Source organism: Typopeltis vanoorti, chromosome 3 (assembly GCF_054136105.1).
Source record: "Typopeltis vanoorti isolate ZY-2024b chromosome 3, IOZ_Tvanoo_1.0, whole genome shotgun sequence".
NCBI lineage: Eukaryota > Metazoa > Arthropoda > Arachnida > Uropygi > Thelyphonidae > Typopeltis > Typopeltis vanoorti.
In genome coordinates, this window is record NC_143551.1 from 115,090,059 (window position 1) to 115,112,571 (window position 22,513).

The 22,513-nt window shown below is 36.7% G+C and overlaps 1 protein-coding gene across 1 annotated transcript in view; it reads left to right on the forward strand.

Annotated features, from left to right (window-relative positions):
- The first annotated feature begins 400 nt into the window (after positions 1 to 400).
- LOC150108488 (uncharacterized) overlaps positions 401 to 22,513 on the forward strand; it is a 67,391-nt gene continuing 45,278 nt past the window's right edge. Inside the window, exons 1-2 of the mRNA XM_090415896.1 lie at positions 401 to 619; positions 10,566 to 10,657. Coding sequence (XP_090272022.1) covers positions 454 to 619; positions 10,566 to 10,657 — 258 coding nt within the window. The 5' untranslated portion in view covers positions 401 to 453. The remainder of the gene's footprint in view (positions 620 to 10,565; positions 10,658 to 22,513) is intronic.

Sequence of the window (22,513 nt, forward strand, 5' to 3'; positions counted from 1 at the left end):
TAAGATAATCTAAGTAATAAATTCTTGCAGAGTTGAAAATAGTCGGGGTTATTTCCTTACTTTTTAATCATTTTTTATTCACAGATGAGTTTGTCGTGTTTGCCCCACGTTACGAATGAATCTGAGGCGGAGTCTTCATCACGATCACATGATCTCCTCAGTGAGTGTTTAATAGTCTTTTAATCGGTCAATTTTTCTCCGAAGATAACATTTTCTTTAGTTCGGAGAGTCGCCACCTGTTTCAGTGTTTTCCTCACTGACCAGCGATCTCCGAGAGCCTATCGCAAGCCTTTACCGGTGCCTGCCCAAGGGCGCTCAGAAGATTCACCGCCTATATAAGGAGCACACCTCTCACCGGCCGCTTCAGGTCAGTTTGGAGGTGAACATCAAACTTGCTTGCAGTACGGAACAACACGGCAAAAGCCGCCCGTTACCTGACAAGTGACTTTTTTCATGGCGAGCGAACCCGAGAAATCTCGGGAGGAGAGTGGGGCACGAGGCCGCCGTGCGACAGCGGTTGGATGCGTCTTTTTCTTCCTAGTCCTCTTGAGTTGCCTCTCCGTTTCTCAAGCGAATCTCGTTAAGACGACGGGGGAGGATGGACAGAAAAAAACGGCAGGTAAGAATAGCATTATAGGATGTGAATTATTGAACCCAGAGTAGGGAAGATTTCCACGAAATGTGATTAATGTCCCTTAATCTCATTTAGTCATAATGTTTGTGATTTCTATCAACGTCATTATTCTAAATGCTCAATTTCCCATAAGCCTATTCTTTCTATGGTATAGAATAAGTACTTTTCGTTTCATCCACCACAGGACCGGATATTTAACTCTTCTTACAGGTTTTTTTTTTTCATTGAATATTCCTAACCCTGAGCTTGAACAATTACTGGACAGAACAAACATATGAAACTGAAATCAAGATGTTAAAAAAAAAAAAAAAAGATATTTTTAACCGAAGAAGATAAAAAGATATCTTGAGTTTTTTTTTTTTTTTAATTTTGATTATCTTTATTTTACTTGCAAGAAAGGGTAATTTTTTTTCACGGTGTGTATTAGCGATGTTAACACTGCAGACATTTCTAATAATAATCGGAATTTTTTCATTTATTTACTTTTTTTTTATTCTTGCGCAACGATCTACAAATGTGTCGTTGCGACACTTAAGCATTTGTTCTCCATTCTAAGAAATGCTCATTTTCTTAGTTCTCTTTTCTTTCCTGATGTCAGTTTTAAGCGAAAGGGGTGCAAGTATATTATAATCACTGATGTGGATAAATTCTTTATGCTCCATTTGTGCTTTTGAATTTTAGATTCACCAAACACGTATTCGTGTGAAATAGTAATGCTCGGAGAATAACTTTTGCTGTTTGATTTGTCTTTCATTTCCGATTGAGTGTTTCAAAATGAGATTTGTGAGAGCTTTTGTTTTTCTTTTCACTGTATATATTCAATTAAATAAGAATCTATATATTAAGTGACATAAGGAGTGGATGTTGTTTTCATCTTTTGGATTAATATTCACTATAGTCATTTAGTCCAATAACATCTCAGAGATTAAAATGCTCCCATTATGGCAGGAGCTTATTTTGTGATAAACTGCTGTGCATCAACTTCAATGATAAATTATCATATCTTTCCGTTGTAGATGTTTCGTACTTTTGCACAATTAACTTGCATTTCATACTACGATTCATGACCTATATTTGCCATTATACATCAAAGCAAGCAAAACGTTCATTTTGCTTTTACTGTATGTTTTCTCAATCCACTTGAAATTCAATCCAGTTTTTACCAAATGGGAACGGGTCAATGGTTAGCAACTGGTTGCCAAGGCAAAATTTCTCCGTGTGTTTACGTAAAGTCGCCTCTTGATCCGATCACGTTCTTTCACAAAAACAGTAAAAATCTGTATTCCAGTAACGGAATGATTTCGCCTACTATGTCGTTGCCTCTTTAGCCTGAGGATTGTCGTGTCTCTTAGAAACTCCTTCGAAACTGACATACGACCCGTTTCTCATTTATTATATTCTTTCATAAAAAAGAAAAACAAGGTTCATCCTTAGGATTGAGCAATCACACACACACACATACAATGTTTGAACGGTGACGCTTTTCGAAACAGTTATTTGAAAGACGGGTCCATACTTTTCCTTCACCTCCCTTGCTTGCACTTCTTCATGATCTCATGCTGCTTATCTTGTTTCCCGGGCAATGCACGTACCCGCATTCAATCAACATGTTGTACGAGGAAGAACACGGTATTTTGAGGATGTTAAAAGTCCGTGACGGTAAGATAGGTGAGCAACCACTGCACGTCCGTTGGTGAAGAACAATTACCGAGAGAGGTAATGGAGATAAGAAAAAGAATATTATACAAAGATCGTACTAGAGGGGGGGGGAGGATGTGCGAGGGAGGGAGGCACGGCAACCGCATAGAAGCTTCTTGAAATACATTAGGTGGAAGCAGATATCTGATCTGACAAGAGTTCGTAGCACCGGTTTAGACTGCGCTTTTGATTCCTTCAGACAACAAACAAAAAACTATTCTCTCAAACAACTCCAGAAATTCTCTTTTTCCAAAATGCACGTCCATAAGTGTGTTCAAAATGTGAATGTAAACAAAACAAAGTGAGAACCTTTCAAGGAATCCTTTAAAATGTATTTAAAGTACTATTCCTACTTTTCACCTTCATATAGTTCTGAGACTCATCGTAGGAAACCAATGAACACTGTACAATCTACCTCATAAGTGCATTTTTGTCTAACATATGCATGTATTCTCCGGCTGGTATGTTTGTTTTTCTGGAATTTCCATTGCGTACGTAAAAATATTCAGAATTTATGTTTCTGAATTTTTTATTTTCAAACCACTTCACTCCACCCATAAACAAGGTGGTGGTCTCACAGTTGATGAAGATCATCTACCACTCAGCCATCTCTAGAAAGAGGGATATCCATCTTAGTAGCTTTCTCATCTCTTTCTTTCACACGAAAGCGGCAGGGTTTTTCTCCCTTAAACCTAAGTTTATTTTATCTCTCTAAACAAGTGAATCGGCAGTAGAACACATTATTATGCTTGCAATTAGCAAGCATAATACACTCTGACTTCATCGCCTGAGTTTCTTTACCGTAATTACAAACAAACAATAACATCTGTTACCTTTCTAAGTAAATATGCATGCATATGTGGGTCTTATTCGTATTGCTAAAAAGATTTCCATCCTCTTCTTCAGATTATACTGGGTAATTTCTTCTTGATATGTCACCAAATCCTTCCATAATATTTCACGAGTGGTGATGGTTATCGCATGGATCACGTAGTATGCCTAATATCAAACACATTACTGATGTCAGGAAACTGGAAATGTCTAAACAGAATTTTCAGTTCCTTCTTAGCAAAATGTGAATATTGAATCTGTGAGTATATTTGACTACGGCCTTGAAGTCCTCAGATCACTTTTAACGAAGAAACAAACCGGTTAATTGGATAAAAATGTATATATCTAAACAGTAGGGGATATGCGCTTCCGTATTACGTAAGTAACATTGTCCTGTTTATCATTCCCCTCTTCTCCAGGGGATTGTTCTGTGGAAAGGAGTTACACGCGTAACCCACTTTCTCTGCCCTTATGCTTGTGACGAGTTCCGTGTCTAGTTTCATCTCATCGAAGGGATGCACTCCAAGTTCTTGACTGGCCTCTTAAGTGTGTGTATGTGTGTGTGTTAAAAGGGTCAAAGTACTTGTTCTTCCAGATTTTCTCTGCGTGGTGGCATTTCCTATGCGTACATCCACAATGAGCAACACTACATTAAACGTTAAGATAATCTCGTCTCCAGGTCAACAATAGAATCCTACAGAAGAGGCTATGTGTTGACTGTTGGCATAACAAAGTGTAATAAGTGAAAGTACATATTATTCTGCTGAATTTAGCAGACACTGCTGAGACGAAGATATAAAAAAAAAATCCAAGCGATTAAGAAATGAGGGGAAATACAAGTAGAAAAATACCAATAGTTGTCACTTTCTAAAAAAAAAAAAAATTATTCTTTTTCGAATGAAAATATTCAGTTAGTATTTTTTTTTTTTGTTCATTAATAGACGTACTCTATATACTCGTCTAAGTTACTAAAGCTAATTTCAATATTTCACATTGAAGTATAAAAATGCACAAATGCTTTTTTTTTTTAAATATTTTATAAAGAATATTTAAATATCGGGCGATAAAGAAAAGGACATCTTCAATACAGAGAAGAAGCAGTCTCAAATTGGCACAACTTTATAAGAATATTCCGAATTACCCGAGAGATAAAAACATGAAAAAGTAAACGAGATAGTTCTTTTGTTGGCAAGCGCATGCGTACTTTCATTAATGATTACTCTTGTGCGGTAATACAGTATTATTATAGAATATCTTGAACTGAAATATCTTCTCGTGTAATGTTTAATTTTAAACGTCTATTCGGCAAGTTGTGTTCGCTTCATTGGTATAAATATCAAAATAATAACACTAATACCATGCTTACTTAATATGCTATTAGTATACGATATAATATGTGACATAAGGGAAATGGTAATATTGAAGTTCTGCATGTTTCTTAGATTTCTTGTATTAGAATTCAAATATTGTTTCGTATAGCTTTACTTTATTTAATTTCAATGATTTTTATACGACAATAACATCCACAAAAGATTATAAACATATAAAACTGAAGAACCTTGTATAGGATAAGAATCAAGTAACTTAGCCAGTGTCATATGAAGGTAGGATGATTTTTCGTCCCTCAAACATGCAAACTAGATAAAGAACAGGACATCCGGTTCTTTTGGCAGTTTGTACTAGCTTTGTAACATCCATTGTAATTCTAAACAAAACAACGACGTCAACAGTTATGTAATCCGGAACCCAGAGCTCTAGCTCAAAGATGGGCAGTTTTATAAGCCACTTCAAGATTCCAATAAGCAAAGTGAATTTTGTTTAATTCTTAAAATTTTAACAAAAATAATTTTGCATAATTATTATAATTCTATTATTATGTTACTTAATACCGTTGGTACCTTTGTATATTTAAACTGATGAAAATGTAAAATAGGCTAATATTGGCATTTTCATAATTATAAGCACAGTTTTAAAAAAAATAAAAACTTTAAACGAATTTTAAATTCTATCTGAAATCGACGACGTTGAAATTATTTCTGGCAATAGCAATTTCGATTGGCTACGTGTCTTGCTATTCAAACAAGGGAAGAAAATGAAATACGAAACAAAAGTTTCGACAAGTGAATTTCTTATTGCTGTTGCAGATTGAGTATCTGAATATTGCCTATCTCAGCGAACAAAACACTCGTCTCAGAATAAAAATAAAAAACAGTTTTCTAGATGTGAAAGATACGTTATACCCACCGGCATCAGTAAGATACATTCACTCTGAATCCAGTTTGATAATTGAACCTCCATGTAGTGGGTTTGATATCTACCGATAGAGGAAGTGACTACATTTTGGAATTTGACTACGTCTATAAATCATTCCGATGCTTGCATGTGTGGGCTTATTAAAGGTTTTTTTTTTTTCTTTATCAGGAAGACTTTAATCTCGTGATAGTTCTGTGACTTCTCTTAAATTTTGTTTTGTCAACACTTTTTCTTCCTTACTGTCTGCGAATATCCAGGGATAACGACATCATAGCAAAGGAGGACACCGATATTTACATACCTGCAAAAGAAAGTTGTGGAGACACGCCTCTTTTGACAAGAAAAGGTGCTATTTAGATTCCTGTTTACTCTTGTGCGGTTATTTTAAAACTACTTGGTTAACTTGATAGTCCAGTTATTAAAGTACGCGAACAAAGCTTTAAAGGACAAAGAACTCCACAGATAACAGAAAAAAAAAGGCGGATACCATCTATGTGAGAATGAGGGGAGGGGGCCGCAGTGAGATTGCGTAATTTTTTATTTTTTTTATTATTATTTTTAACTTATCCTGTAATGAGTTTTGATAAATTGCGATGACTGGTTAAGATAAGTAGTATGTTTAACAGTGCTTAGAAATTACAATATTTTTGTTTAGAACACTGTAATTTACTTCTTTTCAATATTCATAATAAATGCATACAATGTGAAAGTTGCCGTTGGTTTTTAAAAGCTTGAATAATTCTTTTTCCTGGCTGAAACGAAGCTTTTACATTACGGTAAAATATTAACCATTCAAGTTCGTTTGTTTATCCAACAGGAAACTATTGACGCATAAAAATCCCCTTGAAACATTTTCCTCTATAAGATATTTCTAATTGTCCGTTCTTTGACGAAATTAACGACTTTGGTGTTTATTTAAAATCAAATGAATTATTTGTAGAGGGAGAAGTGCATGTTGGAATGACTTTAATGATGGCTGTTATAAGAATGGATCATCAGCACATGTAATGCATAAAATACAATCTACTGTATGTAATGAAAATCATTTATTGGCTTGTACAGCATGTTTTTCGAGGATTCTCGCTTCCCTATATCCTGGCACTGTAATCATTTACCACTGACATGAATTGCGCATTCATTGCTAAAAATGACGAGATTGAGGAGTCCGTTTTCGGTACTCTGTAAGATGTCCCCACAAAGTGTTTCATTATGTTCTTTATCAGTATCTGTGATGGATCACAATATCTGCATTTGTACGATTTTTCTCGTAAACATTTTCCTAACAGTTATGCTGTCATAACTATGGTATGAGAAACAACGAGTTGACGATATTGGCAGAACACATTTGAAATATACGGGACATGCAAAAGCTAATGTTTGTATTCAATCAGCACATTCGAACAGTATTTTTTTTCCTTTCAAAATGTGAGTGCTTACCAATCAAAACACAAGCACTCTGTTTTAGAAATTCACACTTCTGATCAGTATGGGGAATATTTGACATGTCTAAGTTGTTCAAACAATTAAAAAGTAAACAATTTTTGGTAAGTCATTTTAGTTTATTTTAATTTAGTACTTGCGCTGAGATTTCGAATTTACATCTCATTTGACAAGTACGAAAACAGGTAATAAATAAGACAATGAAGACAGAAAGAGAGAGAGAATAAATCAGAACTCGAAAAAAGGTGTGGAGTGATTATGCTGAAATGTGTCTACAAATAAGTTTTAGAATAAGCCAACACCTTTTTAAACGCACTTAAATATATCTCAACCTGTATTTTTTTTATTTATTCGCATGAAGTTTCCTCCCTATTTCTCCCCCGTCCCTACTGGGGCGAGTTGAGCCCCCCTCATGGGGGGGACGTACTTATGACTGTAGATCCGTGTGTGTGTCCGCGGGGCCGGTTTGCCTGCTTGCGGGATGAAAAACCCCAGATAAACTGAGGAAAAAATCCTACTGTCCACGCCCAAGACCGGCTAACTTGGCTATGGCTGAGAAAAATCCTTAAGCTCCTCACGTCGTCGACGGGAATCGAACCTAGGATACTCCTTCCCCAGACATATGGTTGCGAAGCGCATAGCCACTAGGCTAACCGCGCGGACAACCTGTATTAATACACCCATGAGTCCAAACATCTACCAAGTAGCATGTGGAGTCTCCTTTGAACTAGACAACCACTTATATTCGTCTTGGCATTGACTCCACTAGCCCACCGAAGGAGACCCGACGTGTTCTGGTCGGTCAGACAGAATAACGTCTCGGAAGTCAGCAAGGCAGTGGCGTAGACCAGCGGATGCTGCGTTCTATTTAATCTCACAAATGTTCGATGAGATTCAAATCAGGAGAATTAGGTGGACAGAGGAGTACCCGGAATACTTATTATGCTCTTTGAACCATGTTAGCCCAATGCGAGCCTCGTAACTCTGGACGTTGTCTTATTGGAGGAGTCCAGATCCATCCTGCCACATAGTCCTCATGTAAGGCAATATTTGGTCCAAAAAAATCTCCACGTAAGATAAGATGTCAAGGGATGTTCACTGAGAACGAGAAGATCCTTCATTGAAGCCCATGAGAACAATCCCCATCCTCAGATATACTGCTGCCACCGGCTTGTTTCCGGCCAACAGACTGTTGGTCGGGTGGTTAAATATTCTGGCTTATGAGTGTATGTGATGAGCCTTGTGTATAATGCGAAATAATGAGTTGCCGGTTAATTGATTAACTGATTTTGTAAGAAAAATGCTGCAAAACAAAATAATGTAAAATAAAAATAAAGAAATGCGATCACCATCAAATTCTATTAGATCAATATACTTCATTTTCAATTATGTACCCTTTCAGTTACTTCCTCAAATAAAACTCTTATTACATGGAGAACATGATGAAGCAGCTCAATTAAACTTCGATAAATTAATCGACTGTAATTATTAATGATTGTATATTGTTTTATGAGTATTATTTTGTGTTAGAGGTTATGATTGAGGTCTAGCAATTCGATTACAAGATCTTTGTTGGTTTGGAATTTAAGGCAAAAACAAATGCTAAGAGACTAGTGTATTGTGTAGGCGTTCGTTCTCTTCTTTGTCTGGTTAAAGGAGGAATAAACCCTAATTTCCAGGAGAGAAAAAAACCTGTGAGATCGGTTAACTCATCTTCAGATGAAAAGCCTTTATAAGACTGAAGATGAGTCCAACCAAAAGGCATCATTCATACAACTTACTGATCAGCAATTCGATAAATTAGAGAGGGGGGGGGACTAAACCATATTGATTTGTGCACGCTCCTGAAAATAGGAAATATAATCTTGTAAAAATTATTCAGACATCCCCACACTCTTCTGTAAGTTCACATCAGTGATATGCTTTATAACTTGCTGTATAACTACACAGCAAGTTAGAAAGGCAAGGTAATGGATGCTAAACGACTTTTATTGCACAATACTGGAAATGGGGCATGGTTTAGGGTTACCTAATTTCCAGTGAGGTATTATTATGCGCTTCCCTAGCAGTCATCAATCAGTTGGTATGACTGCAGCGTAGTTAGGGCGTCAGCGATCGGTTGTAAGTGATGTCATTAAAAATGAAAGCGTGATGGTGGGAGAGGAGGGGGGGAAGAAGCAGTCAGGTAGACCATACAAGCGGACGAAAATTGATAAGATAGTTCCTCCAGTCGGTGCACAGAAGTTCAGGGCGCACCCAGCTGCTGCAATGGTTTGTACTACGCATTTAGTTATTGAACTCAATCTTGATGTCTGTGGAAGGACTGCCGCATACAAGCCAAACCTCACTTTAATTATATTTGGATTTTTCTGGATGGTGCAAAGCTAGCCGTGACTGGATAGTAGACCGTGATATTGAAGGAAAGCTGACTGACATGTTTGAATACAATGGCTGTTAGGAAAAAGCTATTTATCAGTGTGTATCAACACACTTTTTAATACGAGAGCAGTGGCATATTAAGAGGAAGGTGTGTGTGTGTGTGTGTGCGCGCGCTTCTGATATGAATTGATATGAATCCCTTTTCGTAGTGCCTGGGAAATTAAATGTCATCGACACTCGGAAGAACTCTCTGTTGTCTACGTTGTGGGGTTCTATGGAGACCCATATTTTCGGGGGGGGTCTCTATGGAAACTACCCCATTTAGCATCGATATGGTTGCACTATATTACAGTACTGGCTATTGAAGGAGTTTCGCCCCCCCAAAGCTTAATAACAACGGAAGATAACTCAAATGGTGTTCATATTCAGAAAGGTGATGCAATCTATTTAAGAGTCTACACGCAGCATAGTTATTTTGAATTCACTCCAATGTTTATACGAAATAAGAAGTTTTTCAATTCTATGTTTTATAATGTTGCGAATTTTTTAATTATATTAGATTACATTTTCAAAACGTACTAACGTCATTATATGTATCTCAAGATAAACTTATCCAGGTTATGAAATACATATATTACAGCAATCAATGTACTGATCATACAATGAAAGATGGACAAATGGATAGATTCTAAAAAGGATTGGTAGAAAGTTTAAATACCTTTGGGTACTTTAGAAAGAATGGAAGGAGGACTTCTCAAAGTCAGAGAATAAAGTTCCGGAAAAGGGGGAGAGCAATAGACCCTCAATGAGATGGATGCCATGTCTGGAGTACTGGTTTTACGGAGAGCTGAAGCCTCAAGCAAAATGTGCATTGTACAACCTCACCAGAAGTCGTGTGATAAATCACCAAAGTGTGGAGTGACGATACGGCATCTGCTGATGTCCAGTAAAATTATGGAATGAATTTATATAAACTACAGTGACGATCAACGCAGCGCCATCTGCAAAAGTTTTTTTTTACTTGATAATTGTAGGTCACAGAAATCGTTGATTTATATCATAAATAATAAATGTCCAAACATAGAACTCTGTGTATGTGGGGGGGAATCATTTAGCTGAATGAAATTGCTATAATTTTCTTATTACTAAGCAACTTTCTAAGTGGAATTTTCAAAAAAAAATTGTATAATTCTGATTTTTAATTTTAACAAGTTTTTAAAAAATTTACCCAAAATATATATAACATTTACTCTTCATAGTTGCCCCTCACTTTTAATTTTAATGTATAACTATATTCTTCGTGGTTTTAAATTTTCTGTTGTCTTTTCAGAACTGTACGAGAAGTGTCAAAATTCAATATGCCCGACATTACAAGCAAATCTGAGTACCACCAGAGAAACACAGCTGACCGATCTTAGCAAGGTATGTATCATAAGAGAGAGAGAGAGAGAGAGTAGCTTAGTTTTCAGTCTAAATGGACGGGTTATTCTTAGACAAAAGTGTATACAAAATTAACCGTTTGGAGGCCTGAATATGCACTTTCCTTGGCATATTTAAGAGTCCTAATTTTTTTACGATTTAGTATACTCCATTTAAATACCACAGGACAACTTGGCTGTAGGATTACTTTCCTTGAGGGAACTATGTTCTTGTCCTACGGAATATATTAACTTCTTCTCACGAGGAAGGCAGTTATGGCTTAACTGAACTCATGACCACTCGATGGTTGGTTTTAGTTTATTTCCTGCATTCCTTTCTGCCACTTTATGTCCAAGTGGGGGCCGACTTTTCCGTGCACGAATCGTCCATCCGTTTAACTGTGACCTTATATTTGCAGTTTATCCATATATATAATATATATAGCCATACGATTGTTTTCGGCAACTCCTTAATTCCTGTAGGATACTAGACCAGGCACTTTATGAAGGCTAGATTCTTTTGGAGTCTAGAAACAACGATGGTGTGTTTGAAGTCATGTTTATACCGTCTTATATCATGAAAACATTTAGTTTTGTAGCTTTAAATACCTCTGCAGCAATTATTTAGCGATTTCATGAGGGAAAAAAATGTAATATTTAAAACGCAAGATCTTTTTGATTACTTGTAGCGACATAATTGAACAACTTGTGAAGGTTTTCAGAATACTGATTCAGATAGACGTACGTGTACAACGTGTGTGTGTGTGGGGGGGATTGATAGGATGGTGATAATATACGCGTTTTCCCCCAGAGTATACTGCTTTGTTTCCTGTAAACTTTGGAGAAACAGTGAAAAAAAAAAAACAGTTTCCAAACCTGTTTATACTGGATGAAGGAAAAATGGGCAAAAGTTCCATCTAGTTTATACTTTTCAAAATAAACGACGTAAGTGGCATTCATTGAAAAAATTTAAATAATACAATGAATAAATTAAAAACTGTCAAATGCAGTCATAATCTCCAGAGGAGAATGCTGTTTTTCCATTTTCGTTTATAATGTTTACATTCAACTTTACTCTGAGATGTTGGTCATTAAAGTAGCATATTTGATGACACCCAATTTCAGTGGAAAGCTTATGATTTTGCAATATGTCGAACACCTCTTATAAAGAAGAATTACTGTAAATACTGAAGAACAATTTCAAACTGACCTTCGTAATAATTTTTGGTGCATCAGAAAATGATTGTGATAATCCAACACAAGTAACATTTCATGACCAGTTTCCTATTAATAGCTTCCTTCCTAATTGATTTATTATTTCTGAACTCCCTGATTTGTCAGCTCTTATAATTAGATCTTTTCTAAAGCGCTAACAACTGTTTTAAATAGATCCTTGGGTTCTTTTTGCTGCTACTTTTGTCTCAAACACTTCCTTTGAGACAAAATGTTTTCATCTCTCATTCGGTTTAAGTCATCGTAGATTGGTTCTGTTTATTTACACATTCTTGAATATTATAATGCCAAGTTCCTTTTTTTATATTACTATTACTATTATTACGGGCAACTCCAGGGAGTCATTAGACTCATCGAGGGAGGCCCCAAATCATATTCATCACAACTATTCGACATTCATACAGTATCTATCATACCTCGCCTTAAACTCATTCACTGTCACAGCATCCACCACAGACTCAGGGAGCGCATTCCACTCATTCACCACTCTAAAAGTAAAGAATCCGGCTCTAACACCTTTACTAACCACACTTTTGCCCAGTTTCCATGGATGTCCCCTAATCCTCCCACAACCAGCCCTGTTCTCAAAAATATCTTTTGAATTAATTTTATAGCAACCCTTCAGTAATTTGAATGTCTCAATCATATCTCCCCTCCTACGCCTATCAACCAATTTTTGCAACCCACAAATCCTCAACCTGTTCTCATACGGTTCATTCCACAGACCTGCTATCATCTTGGTCACTCGCCTCTGGATCCTCTCCACCTCCTCCCCATCAAGAAGAAACCTAGGTGACCAAATCTGAGCACAGTAGTCGAGATGGGGTCTTATCAAGGCTCGATACAGAGGAACAATAACCTGCTTGTCTCTGCTTATCAACGTATTCATCAGCAACTAAGTGATTTGATGAGCTGATTTGGCCACTTTTGCAATGTGTCCCCTAAATTTCAATTCCTTATCCACCAACACTCCTAAATCTCGTGCCTCATCAATTTCCTGGAGCATAGTTCCACCAATGCAGTAAACTGCCGCCAATCTTTTCACCCCAAAATGCATAACCTTACATTTTGCCACATTAAATTGACATCCATTCTCCTTAGCCCAGACCTCCAATCTATCCAAATCATCCTGCACAATTTGACGTCATCTGCATTCACTATTGCCCTACCCAACTTCGCATCATCCGCAAACAAATGAACTGTTCCTCTCAGATCCTTTCCTATAGCATTAATGGACAAATTAAATAGCAGTGGTCCAAGAACAGATCCTTGTGGCACACCACTAGTCACAGGCCGTCTTGTGGACTCTATTCCTGAGTAAACCACTCTCTGATATCTCTCCGTCAACACCCTCCTATCCATCTCACCAACCCTATGTCCATTCCCATATGCTGCAATTTACTGATTAGAATTCCATGTGGTATCCTGTCAAAGGCCTTAGCAAGGTCCAGTAGAATCACTGTAAACCCATTACCCTTATCCAGTTCAGCCGTCACTGTGTTATAATATGTGAGCAAGTTACTGAGGCATGACCTACCCTTCACAAAACCATGCTGTCCCCGATACAGTATCCCATTTTTTTCTATCCAATCTTGTATTTTCCTCTTGACTATTTTCTCTAAGACCTTGATAATGATTCCTGTTATGCTGATTGGCCGGTAATTTTCAACAGCAGCCTTGGAACCACCTTTGTGCAGTGGAACTATTTTCCCCTCTTTCCACCCCCTTGGGAGTGACCCAGTCCTGAGGCTCAAATTAAACAAAATGGTCGAGGGCACTGACAATTCTTTGGCCGCTTCACGTACGACACGAGCTGGTATACCATCCAATCCCTATATATATCCCATCCCATACCATCCCCAATATATATCTTTATTTTATAATTAAACGAAATTTCCATTCTTTGAACGGTGCGACTTTTACAATAATGTGGACCAATTAATTAAAAAAATGTATCGTTGACATTATATCTGAAGTATTATATGGTCTTACTTATATCAAAGCCTCTTTATAAACCACGTGACATTTTCCTTCCGAGGTACATCTGTAAAGATTATTACTGCTCTTCATCCTAGAGTAGGCTGCACCTTTATGAGCAACAGCATCATCTCGGATCAACGCTTCTAATTCGGAGCGGTTGACCATTTGATTTTTTTTAATACGAACCATACTCTGACTGAGAACTGGGAATGCTTAAATTTAAAGGGGTGCTTGGTCGGAATTAAGTGAATGCGTGGAATGAAAACAGACTTGCTCTTTCCTCAACCGGTAGGTATTCGCTGTTTGTTTAACGTTCATATGAAGAACTATCACCTACTGCACAGTAGTGAGTACTATTGCATAAAGTAGCGCTTCTCGTGAGCATGAGTGGCGCACAGTTTTCCGGGTTGATTTTATGTGTAGGTGTCACAGGAGCAGTGACGAAATGCAAAAATATTCTAGTCGGAAGTTAAGTCCATTGATTCTTCCTGATCTTCAACACCATCTAAGGATTTGTGGACCATTTTCTGTGCCTCAAACCAATTTAGCACAATGCTATTGATTATTTGCATCTAGTCGTACTCGGGAATTAATATGGATCGCCTACAAAAAGTCAAGAGCTCGGTTTATTTCCAATATTAAAAACTTTGGAGGGGTTGGCGGAAGAAACAACCAACCTAGCTTGAAACATAGCCAAGACCAACCCAAACATTCACGAAGATACATTCAGCCGATTCTGCATGATGGTCGAACAAACAAACATCTTAAGGTTAACTCAGGTGTGGGATATTAATATTAACCCTCACACACACACACACACACACACCTGATTCTGTCTTTAATTTGACTGCAGTTTGTTATTTCCTAACAAATTTTGTAGCAACTTCAACAATTTTTTTCTGAGCAAGTTTTCTTGATGCTTCAATACATCTCATCTCATCTTTCTTTCCACTCACAGTTCCATGGTTTTTATAAGCGTAATTTTGATAATGATAGGGAGACTAATCCTATTGTCGATGAGTAGTCTTATGCCTGACAATGATTGTTCTCTGGCTGGTTTGTCTGTTTTACGTTTTGAAAAAATAAACCCTCCCCCCTCCATATGAGACGAGTTCATTAATCGCTACTTCATAGGCCTTTTATAAAAATTTCTGGCTTCCTAGAGGATTCGAACCCGTTTCTTTTCACTCGAATGCTAACTCCACTGAGAAGACGCTGAAAATTAAATAATTCGTTAATTTCAAAACGAAAAAAAAAAGAAAATAAAAGAACGGAAAATGAAGAAGACAGCAGCGATGTTTAATATTTAAATCTTCCAAATTTATGAATTTTTTTCTTGATTTACCGATTACTATAGTTTTATGCTATTACACAAATCTCAAAAGTGTCTAAGTGTAGACGTCACAATTCTATTCGTATTTTAATATTACTAAAAAAGGACATCTGGTAGGGAATCTGTAAAAGTTTCATGAATACAAAATTAAAAACAGGTGAAATTTAAAATAATTAGATGCGAGCGATAAAAATCTGATTAAATAGGGGATTAGCCAGTCGAATAAGTGTTTGCTCTCTAGTCAGTGCTATGATATATGTCAAATACGAAACGAAATAAATTTGAGAATTTAGACATTTATCAAATCCACATAATGCTTCAAATAATAAAAGAAAATAATCCAAATGGATCTTGTCGAATATGAAAATATTCCGACTACTAATCGTCATTACTGAGTGCTCCATAACCAAACGAAACAGATGTTTGAATACCATCTGTCAAGGAACACTTCATCTCGTACTGGGACTGCACTTAATAATAATAATAAATAAAATATAAATTTAAAAAAAATAGAGAGACACTTCTGGTGTAGACTGGTAGGAGAGCAATGACCCTCCTCCAAGAATCTGAAGCTTTTCAGATCGTAAGGTTACGATTAAACTATATTGCATTTTAATGCAATACAGTTGACTGATCAACTTCTTTTTCCCTTCAGGAAAATAAAAAAAAAGTTCTAATAGGAAATGTTTTCCATAGTTTCAGGTGTAGTTAGATTCCTTCAACCTCTTCCCCTCCTGAGAAAAAAGATCCTGGGTGTGTTAATATGCACAAGCGTTCTCGTATGTGCGAGCACTTACTTGTTTGAACTATAAATAGCACGCTCTTTTTTCTTTTCTGTGTCATTTTCCGAAACGTGACTTTGATTATGTCCATTCTTTGAGAAGGGGTGGACAAAAACTTCGTGGTTGGTCACCAGTAATTCAACCACTTAGTCTACTACGTTCCTGTACTTTGCAAACTTTTTTTTCAGGCGGTGACCCATTTTCATTTGTTTCGGTTAATTACGATCTTTTCAAAACATTCGCTTTAATTCTAAACTAGGTTTGGGATTTATTTAGTAAAACTATTCGAGCTTTACCAATAATAGCATATGCTACGGAACTGGGAATCAATTATTATTGAGAATTTTTAAGAGTAATTGAATGAAAATGAATAGACTTAGGTGCAGTTTATACTTTAGTGTGGCCTATATTATAAATTAACTCGAGACCAACTTGATCGCTCTCAATCGTTTATCCACCTCTGTTTCAGAAAACCTTTATGCTCAGTGTTAAACGTCAAGTACAGAAAAGAAAAAAACGATGAAACTGAGGAAGAGGACTGAGGTACGATTCTCAGAAGAAGGTTGTTGATATTAACTTTTTTTTTTTGCTATGGGGTAGGCGTGTAATTATATCCTCTCATTGTGGTCCATAAATTTCCTAGCTGGAGATGTAAGCCCCCGAAGTGTAATTGGAAAAACGACATTGCACCCTTCGATTGGAAAAGACTTGAGTTCGGTTCTCATTGTCCCCAGAGAAATCTTTATAAGGGCTTTTTTAGTTGCAGCTGCGTTAGCAGAACTAAGGGGAGGTAGCAGGTTTTGTCCTCCCGCATAGAGACAAATCGGCCAGGAGAACACACTCAATTTACAGGCCAAAAGGTACTAGTGCTGATGATAGGAGTGGTGGTCAGTAGACAACGTTGTGCAGTTAGTGAATTGAGCAAGGGAGACGATGGATTGTGTGTTGTGGAGTGTCCTTCTTAGATGGGTCCTTGGAGGCGTCGTGTAATAATAATAAAAATGCGTATGTTCCTATATATGTATAGATTTCTGGAATTCAAGAGAATATTCATTTCATCGTCCACTAATTTCTTATTGCTCTTACTTTGCCTGGTGAAGCGTGAAAAATCGTGTGTGTTCTCAGCGGTAATGAATTTACGTAGATATGCTAAATAATTTGCCGTCCTGGTTGGCTGAGTGGTTAGCGTCAGCGTATTCGCTCTCCAACTGTAGGTTCGTATCCCACAGTGGATGTGGATGTTTTATGAATGTTCTTAGTTGGGAGATGAATTCATTGCCACTTTCTGAACAACCGCTCCGATTGTTTGAGAGCTGAAGAGGCTTGAAAAAGTTCCATGCTTGGTCTCTACAGTAGGGTTTCCTGACTGGTAAAAAAAATACAAACAAAAAATGTCCTTAACTATACCGATGTACTATAGGTTTATAGCCATTCGTGGGTCGGAAATCACATTAAAAAAATAGATTTCACCCATTTTTTTCTTGACTTTTTTTTACGTTGACCTACCTATAGTGTACTTAACTGAACAGAGTGATGATTAACTCCTTTGGAGCAAAGCGTAGCCCTCTTTAGTTCCTGAAAAACTAGTAAATATTTACAAATGTTTCAAGCAAAGGGACCCTCTACACCTAGCTGATAATCTTTGGTTTAAAATACGAGAGCTCGAATCCAGTCTAGGATGTTAGGAACCTTTTTATAATGGCAAGAAGATAACAAAGCTTTCCTACTGGATTCTAAGGGGAGGGAGGTTTTCTTTCTAAAACAGACTAACTGGCCTCTTTTGAGGAGTTGAGTCTAACCTAATGTATGTGGGATAAGTCGACTTCTACATGTCACCTAAGACGCATTTGTTCCAAAGTGGGACATTGGTGGAAAAACTGGCGTCAAGTATCTTTTAACTAATAAAGAAAAAAGAGATGGAAGGAAAAGATCCTTCCAGTTATACTGCAACAGCTCGAATGCACAGTGTTGGCAGTACGTCGCTGTTACATCAAATCCCGGAATCCAAAGAAAATTTACAGCTTCCTTTATACGACGTTTGTTGCATGCACGTCTACCAACTAGCAATGACTTATCTGAAATTTTTGGTAAAATGGGATATGATGCCACCATGTGGTCATTCACGGAAACAGACGATGCAAACGTTCCCTGTTAATGGGAAATGAAATCATATACAACCACACTTATGATTTAAGACAGTCTGTTGCCTTGGTAACGGTAAATGTGGTGTTTGAAAGAAGTTTCATGATCAAAGAATCATCTTTACTCAGAGGCATCTACAACTATAGATATCCGTTTTCATTTAAATACCATATAATTATTAAATGTTTAATATGATAATATCCTTTAAGTCTGTGCTAATTTTGAAAAATTAAGTATAAACACTTATAATATATCTCTCGTTTCCTGTGTGAGTCAGCCAGTCTCATCCTGGTGTAACAGGGTGTATTCTCCTGAAAACTCTGGTTTTTAATTCCCGCAAAACAGACAAACCGGTCAAAGAACACACGCAATAAACAAACATAATACACTAGCCTCATAGTCTTACTTGCTGTGGCCGTAATTCTAAATAGCCAATAGATTTTTTTCATGTCTTGGTTTGGAAAAGTAATACCTTTGGATGTCTGTTGTTAATGGACTTATGAAACTTCAAAAAAAATAATAATAAAATAAAATAATAAATAAATAAACTTTTGTAAAAGTAATACTTAGCACGGCTATTTTAAATGTTATTTTTCGAAGGATATGTTAATACAGGCACACATCGTTTTAACTGTTCACCTCTTGTATTGTTTTCCTTTTTACCAGTATACTGGCTTTAAGTTGCGTCCCACACCCACCAATAAAAAAATTACAGTAATCTAAAAGATTCTCCAAGCCATTTCTTTTTTTTTATATCCTTTCAGTGATGTTAAGGTATACTTTCATATCAATAATATATATTTCAAAAATTTCAAAAATGTCAGAAGAACACACACACACACACACATATGTGTGTGTGTTCTTCTGACACCCCTCAAGCACATTCACTGGGTCTACCTAAGTTCTCACCGCTGATCTTCTCATGGGATGGCAATTACGCCACTGGCAAACAATCATTAGACATCAAGAAAAAACAAAAGCGAGCTATCTAGGAAGAACAGATCTTAAAACACGTATTTTCTCTTCCTTTCTCTTTATCTCTCTTCTATTTATGGATTAATGAACTCGTTTTAGTTAGACGCGTCAATTAGGATGAAGTCATTGGTGAACCTAACGAGTGTTAGAAACCAAAACACCTACACGTTCACACACACTTCCTCTTCTTCTTTACAAAATTAATGGAAACCTAATCTTCTTTCTGATTCGGCGTCTTCATTTCGGTGCTGCGGACTCACTTGCCGGAAAAAAATCATATCAGAACCAACCATTCGTCTACGTTTAAGACCTCAAAAAGAAAATGTGGGTCACAATCTCCGTCACATCGCTTTGCGAAACAGAAATAACTTGCCTGTTAAGATACGGATTCTTGCTTGTACGGGGTCAGGACGTGTCAGAGGATGCTCTGGGGGTTATACACTGACATCGCACTGTGTCGATGTGCGTTATAAGTTAATGGCCGCATTGTGCTGTCGGGAATGATGTGAAATGTTGGATAGTTAGGGGAAAACGTCGGAATTGTATAACTTTTTGTTCCATAAATTTATGAAAAAAAAACTTAGTGAAAATTTGTATAGAATATCACTTCCTTATCTGTGTTTTTTAAACTTTCTTGAGACTACAGAACCCTATATAAAAATATTTATTTTTCGAAGCACCTCCTTCCCACGAAACTGAATAAATTCCATTTTCTATTAAAGGTATCTCTTCCCATCGCTATTCTTGCTTTTATGTCACTTTTACATCTTCCATCACTGCTAATAGCACTTCCTAGATATTTAAATGTCTTTGATTCAATTTTTCCTCATTTATTCTGATATCCATATTTGCCTCTTTCCTTGCTATTTTCATTACCTTTGTTTTTCTGATGTTAATTTTCATTCCACAATTGATACAGGATTCCAGTAATCGGTTCAATAGATGTAGATATTGTATTCCTGTTTCAGTATTTGATAATAATGCCTTATCATCTGCGTATATAAGTCAGTAAAATTTCATATATTTTAAAGGTTTTTGAATCATTTTTTTCAGGAGCTACATCTAATACAACGTATAAATGTTTGCATCAGTGTAAATAGAATTTTTAAAAGGAGAAAATCAAACTGGAATATTCTACGGGGTTAGGGCAACATAAGGAGTGAGGAAATGCCACTCCGAAAACGAAACAAAAATTGGGGAAAGGGTGAATCCTATTGTGATTTTCTTCAACTATTTTCAAAAGAACACATGGAGAACTTTGGTTTATGAAATTTAAAAATAAATAAATAAAGCAGAAAGTAGTCGTTCAGCTTCCATTGATGCCATCATTTATGCGTTAACTGATCTTCTTCTTCTATCCGTAACCTGAAAGAAGGATCTTGGAAAAACGAACAAAGGTGAGCTCACCAGACTGTGCTCCTCCTGTTAGTTGGAACAGTGAAAGTTGCTCCCACCCATCTGTTGTTTATGTGGCAGACAGGCGAGACTAATGACAGGATGAAAATGACTATACTTGTCGTAGAAAATTCAAGGACGGAAACAGAAAAGAGAATGTGAAGTAAAGAAAATATGTGTTATCACGGAAGTGACCTAATTACAGAGTGCCAACAAGGAACATTGTAAGACAAACCCGTGTCGTAAATCATATCAGAATTGAAAGTGGTTGAATGACAAAGAAAGGAAAGAACAGATTAATCGAGTACATAAGTAGTCGATAGAATTGAATGAGGGTGAAGTATAAGCGAAGAAAGGGATTGCTTAAAAGGCAATAAATATCCCAATCACAAACTACTGAATAGGCCGGAAAAGCTACAATACAACGAGCAGTTTATGCGCGGTCAATCATCACCAAACAACAACAACAAAAAAAGTATTATATGAAGGGAAGTAAGTAAAAAGTAATAAATATCTACACCCTACATTGCAAGAAACGACGTGCCTCACTAATGCACTGCTATTCTTCAAGTCATGTGATTAAAAGCTATGCTGCTTCTAGTGTGATTATTGTGCAAACGATGTATAACGAAACTTAAAAACTTAGTGATGAAAGTGCTAAAACCAGTGATAGTTTGGAAGTAAAATGGACTTTCAGATAAATGTACTTTTAGAGTAGGAAAGCAGCTTTAGTCTAATGGTAGATGCAATAAAAAATTAATTAAATATAAAATACAAGATTATCCTCTCAAAGAAGCTAAGCCTACTTTCGTGGGATTCATATTCGCAGCCTTGTTAATGGATTTTATCAACTGAACTACCAAATCAGAGTAAATTTCAGAAATAAAGTGTGAAGGGAGAATCTCAACAGTTATCTCAGGAATGGGAGAACTATGCTGGTGCTCTTTGGTTAACTAAAATTTTAAAAGAAGTAGCACGAGAATCGATTCCTTTTAACGTGTTCGATATAATACCCTTCCCTAAAAAAATCTCCACATTTCCGATACTATTTGATCGAAAAGACCTAGGTTCAAATTCCATCATAGGACGCGATGAACTTTTATAAGACATTTTCGAGTAAAGTTGAATTAACGGGTCTCATACGGAGGTGGAGGAGTTTTTCTTCCCAATTCTCTGATTTTTAATCTCTCAAAACAGGAAAACTGGACAGAAGACAACATTCGATTAACAGGCATAATACACTGGACTTACAATGCTTCAACTCTAATTCAAAACACCCCAGCTCAATAGGATCCTGAAAAGCAGCGTTGGCAAACAACATCACCACCACCACCAACAACAACAGCGAGGGATATGCACGCACAACGAAACACTTCGAGTGAATTCACGAGATTGAGGTATGCTATTTAACAAGCAAAATCCATGATAATTAGCGCCAAAAGATAAGGGCAAGGTTCTTAGGAGAGATTAAAACCACATGCACTCAATGCTTACTTCATTGCTATCGTCATCATTCGTCCATTAAAGTCACTGATATTATTGGTGAATTATCACGGAAGTGACCTAATTACAGAGTGCCAAAAATTGAAAACTGGATTTCTGTCTTCATGTTCAGTGCTAACTATTGTTAGCCTATTTTAATAAAAATTAAAACTGTCTAACAATTTTTTCGTCCTCCAAGTATTATTGATCAAAATTGGTTCATCCGTTCTCGAGTTGTTTCATGCAGATGGAAGGACAGACTACATCATCAATGCTTTTTATTCTGAATATCATCATCATCATGCTTTTCAAGGATTTAGGTCCAGAGTGGCCTATTCCGGCCACTCAGAAGTCATCGTTGAATCTAGTTAGAGGACTTCGTGGTTTTTCTTTTTCCTAATGGTTTGTAATTTAAGGATGGTTTTGCTAATCTTTCTGTTTTTTCAGTGCTCTAATGATGCACTGACGCATGCAAACTGCTATTTAGTAACCTCTTTGTGACTTACCATAATAAAAATAGAAAATAAATGATCATGAA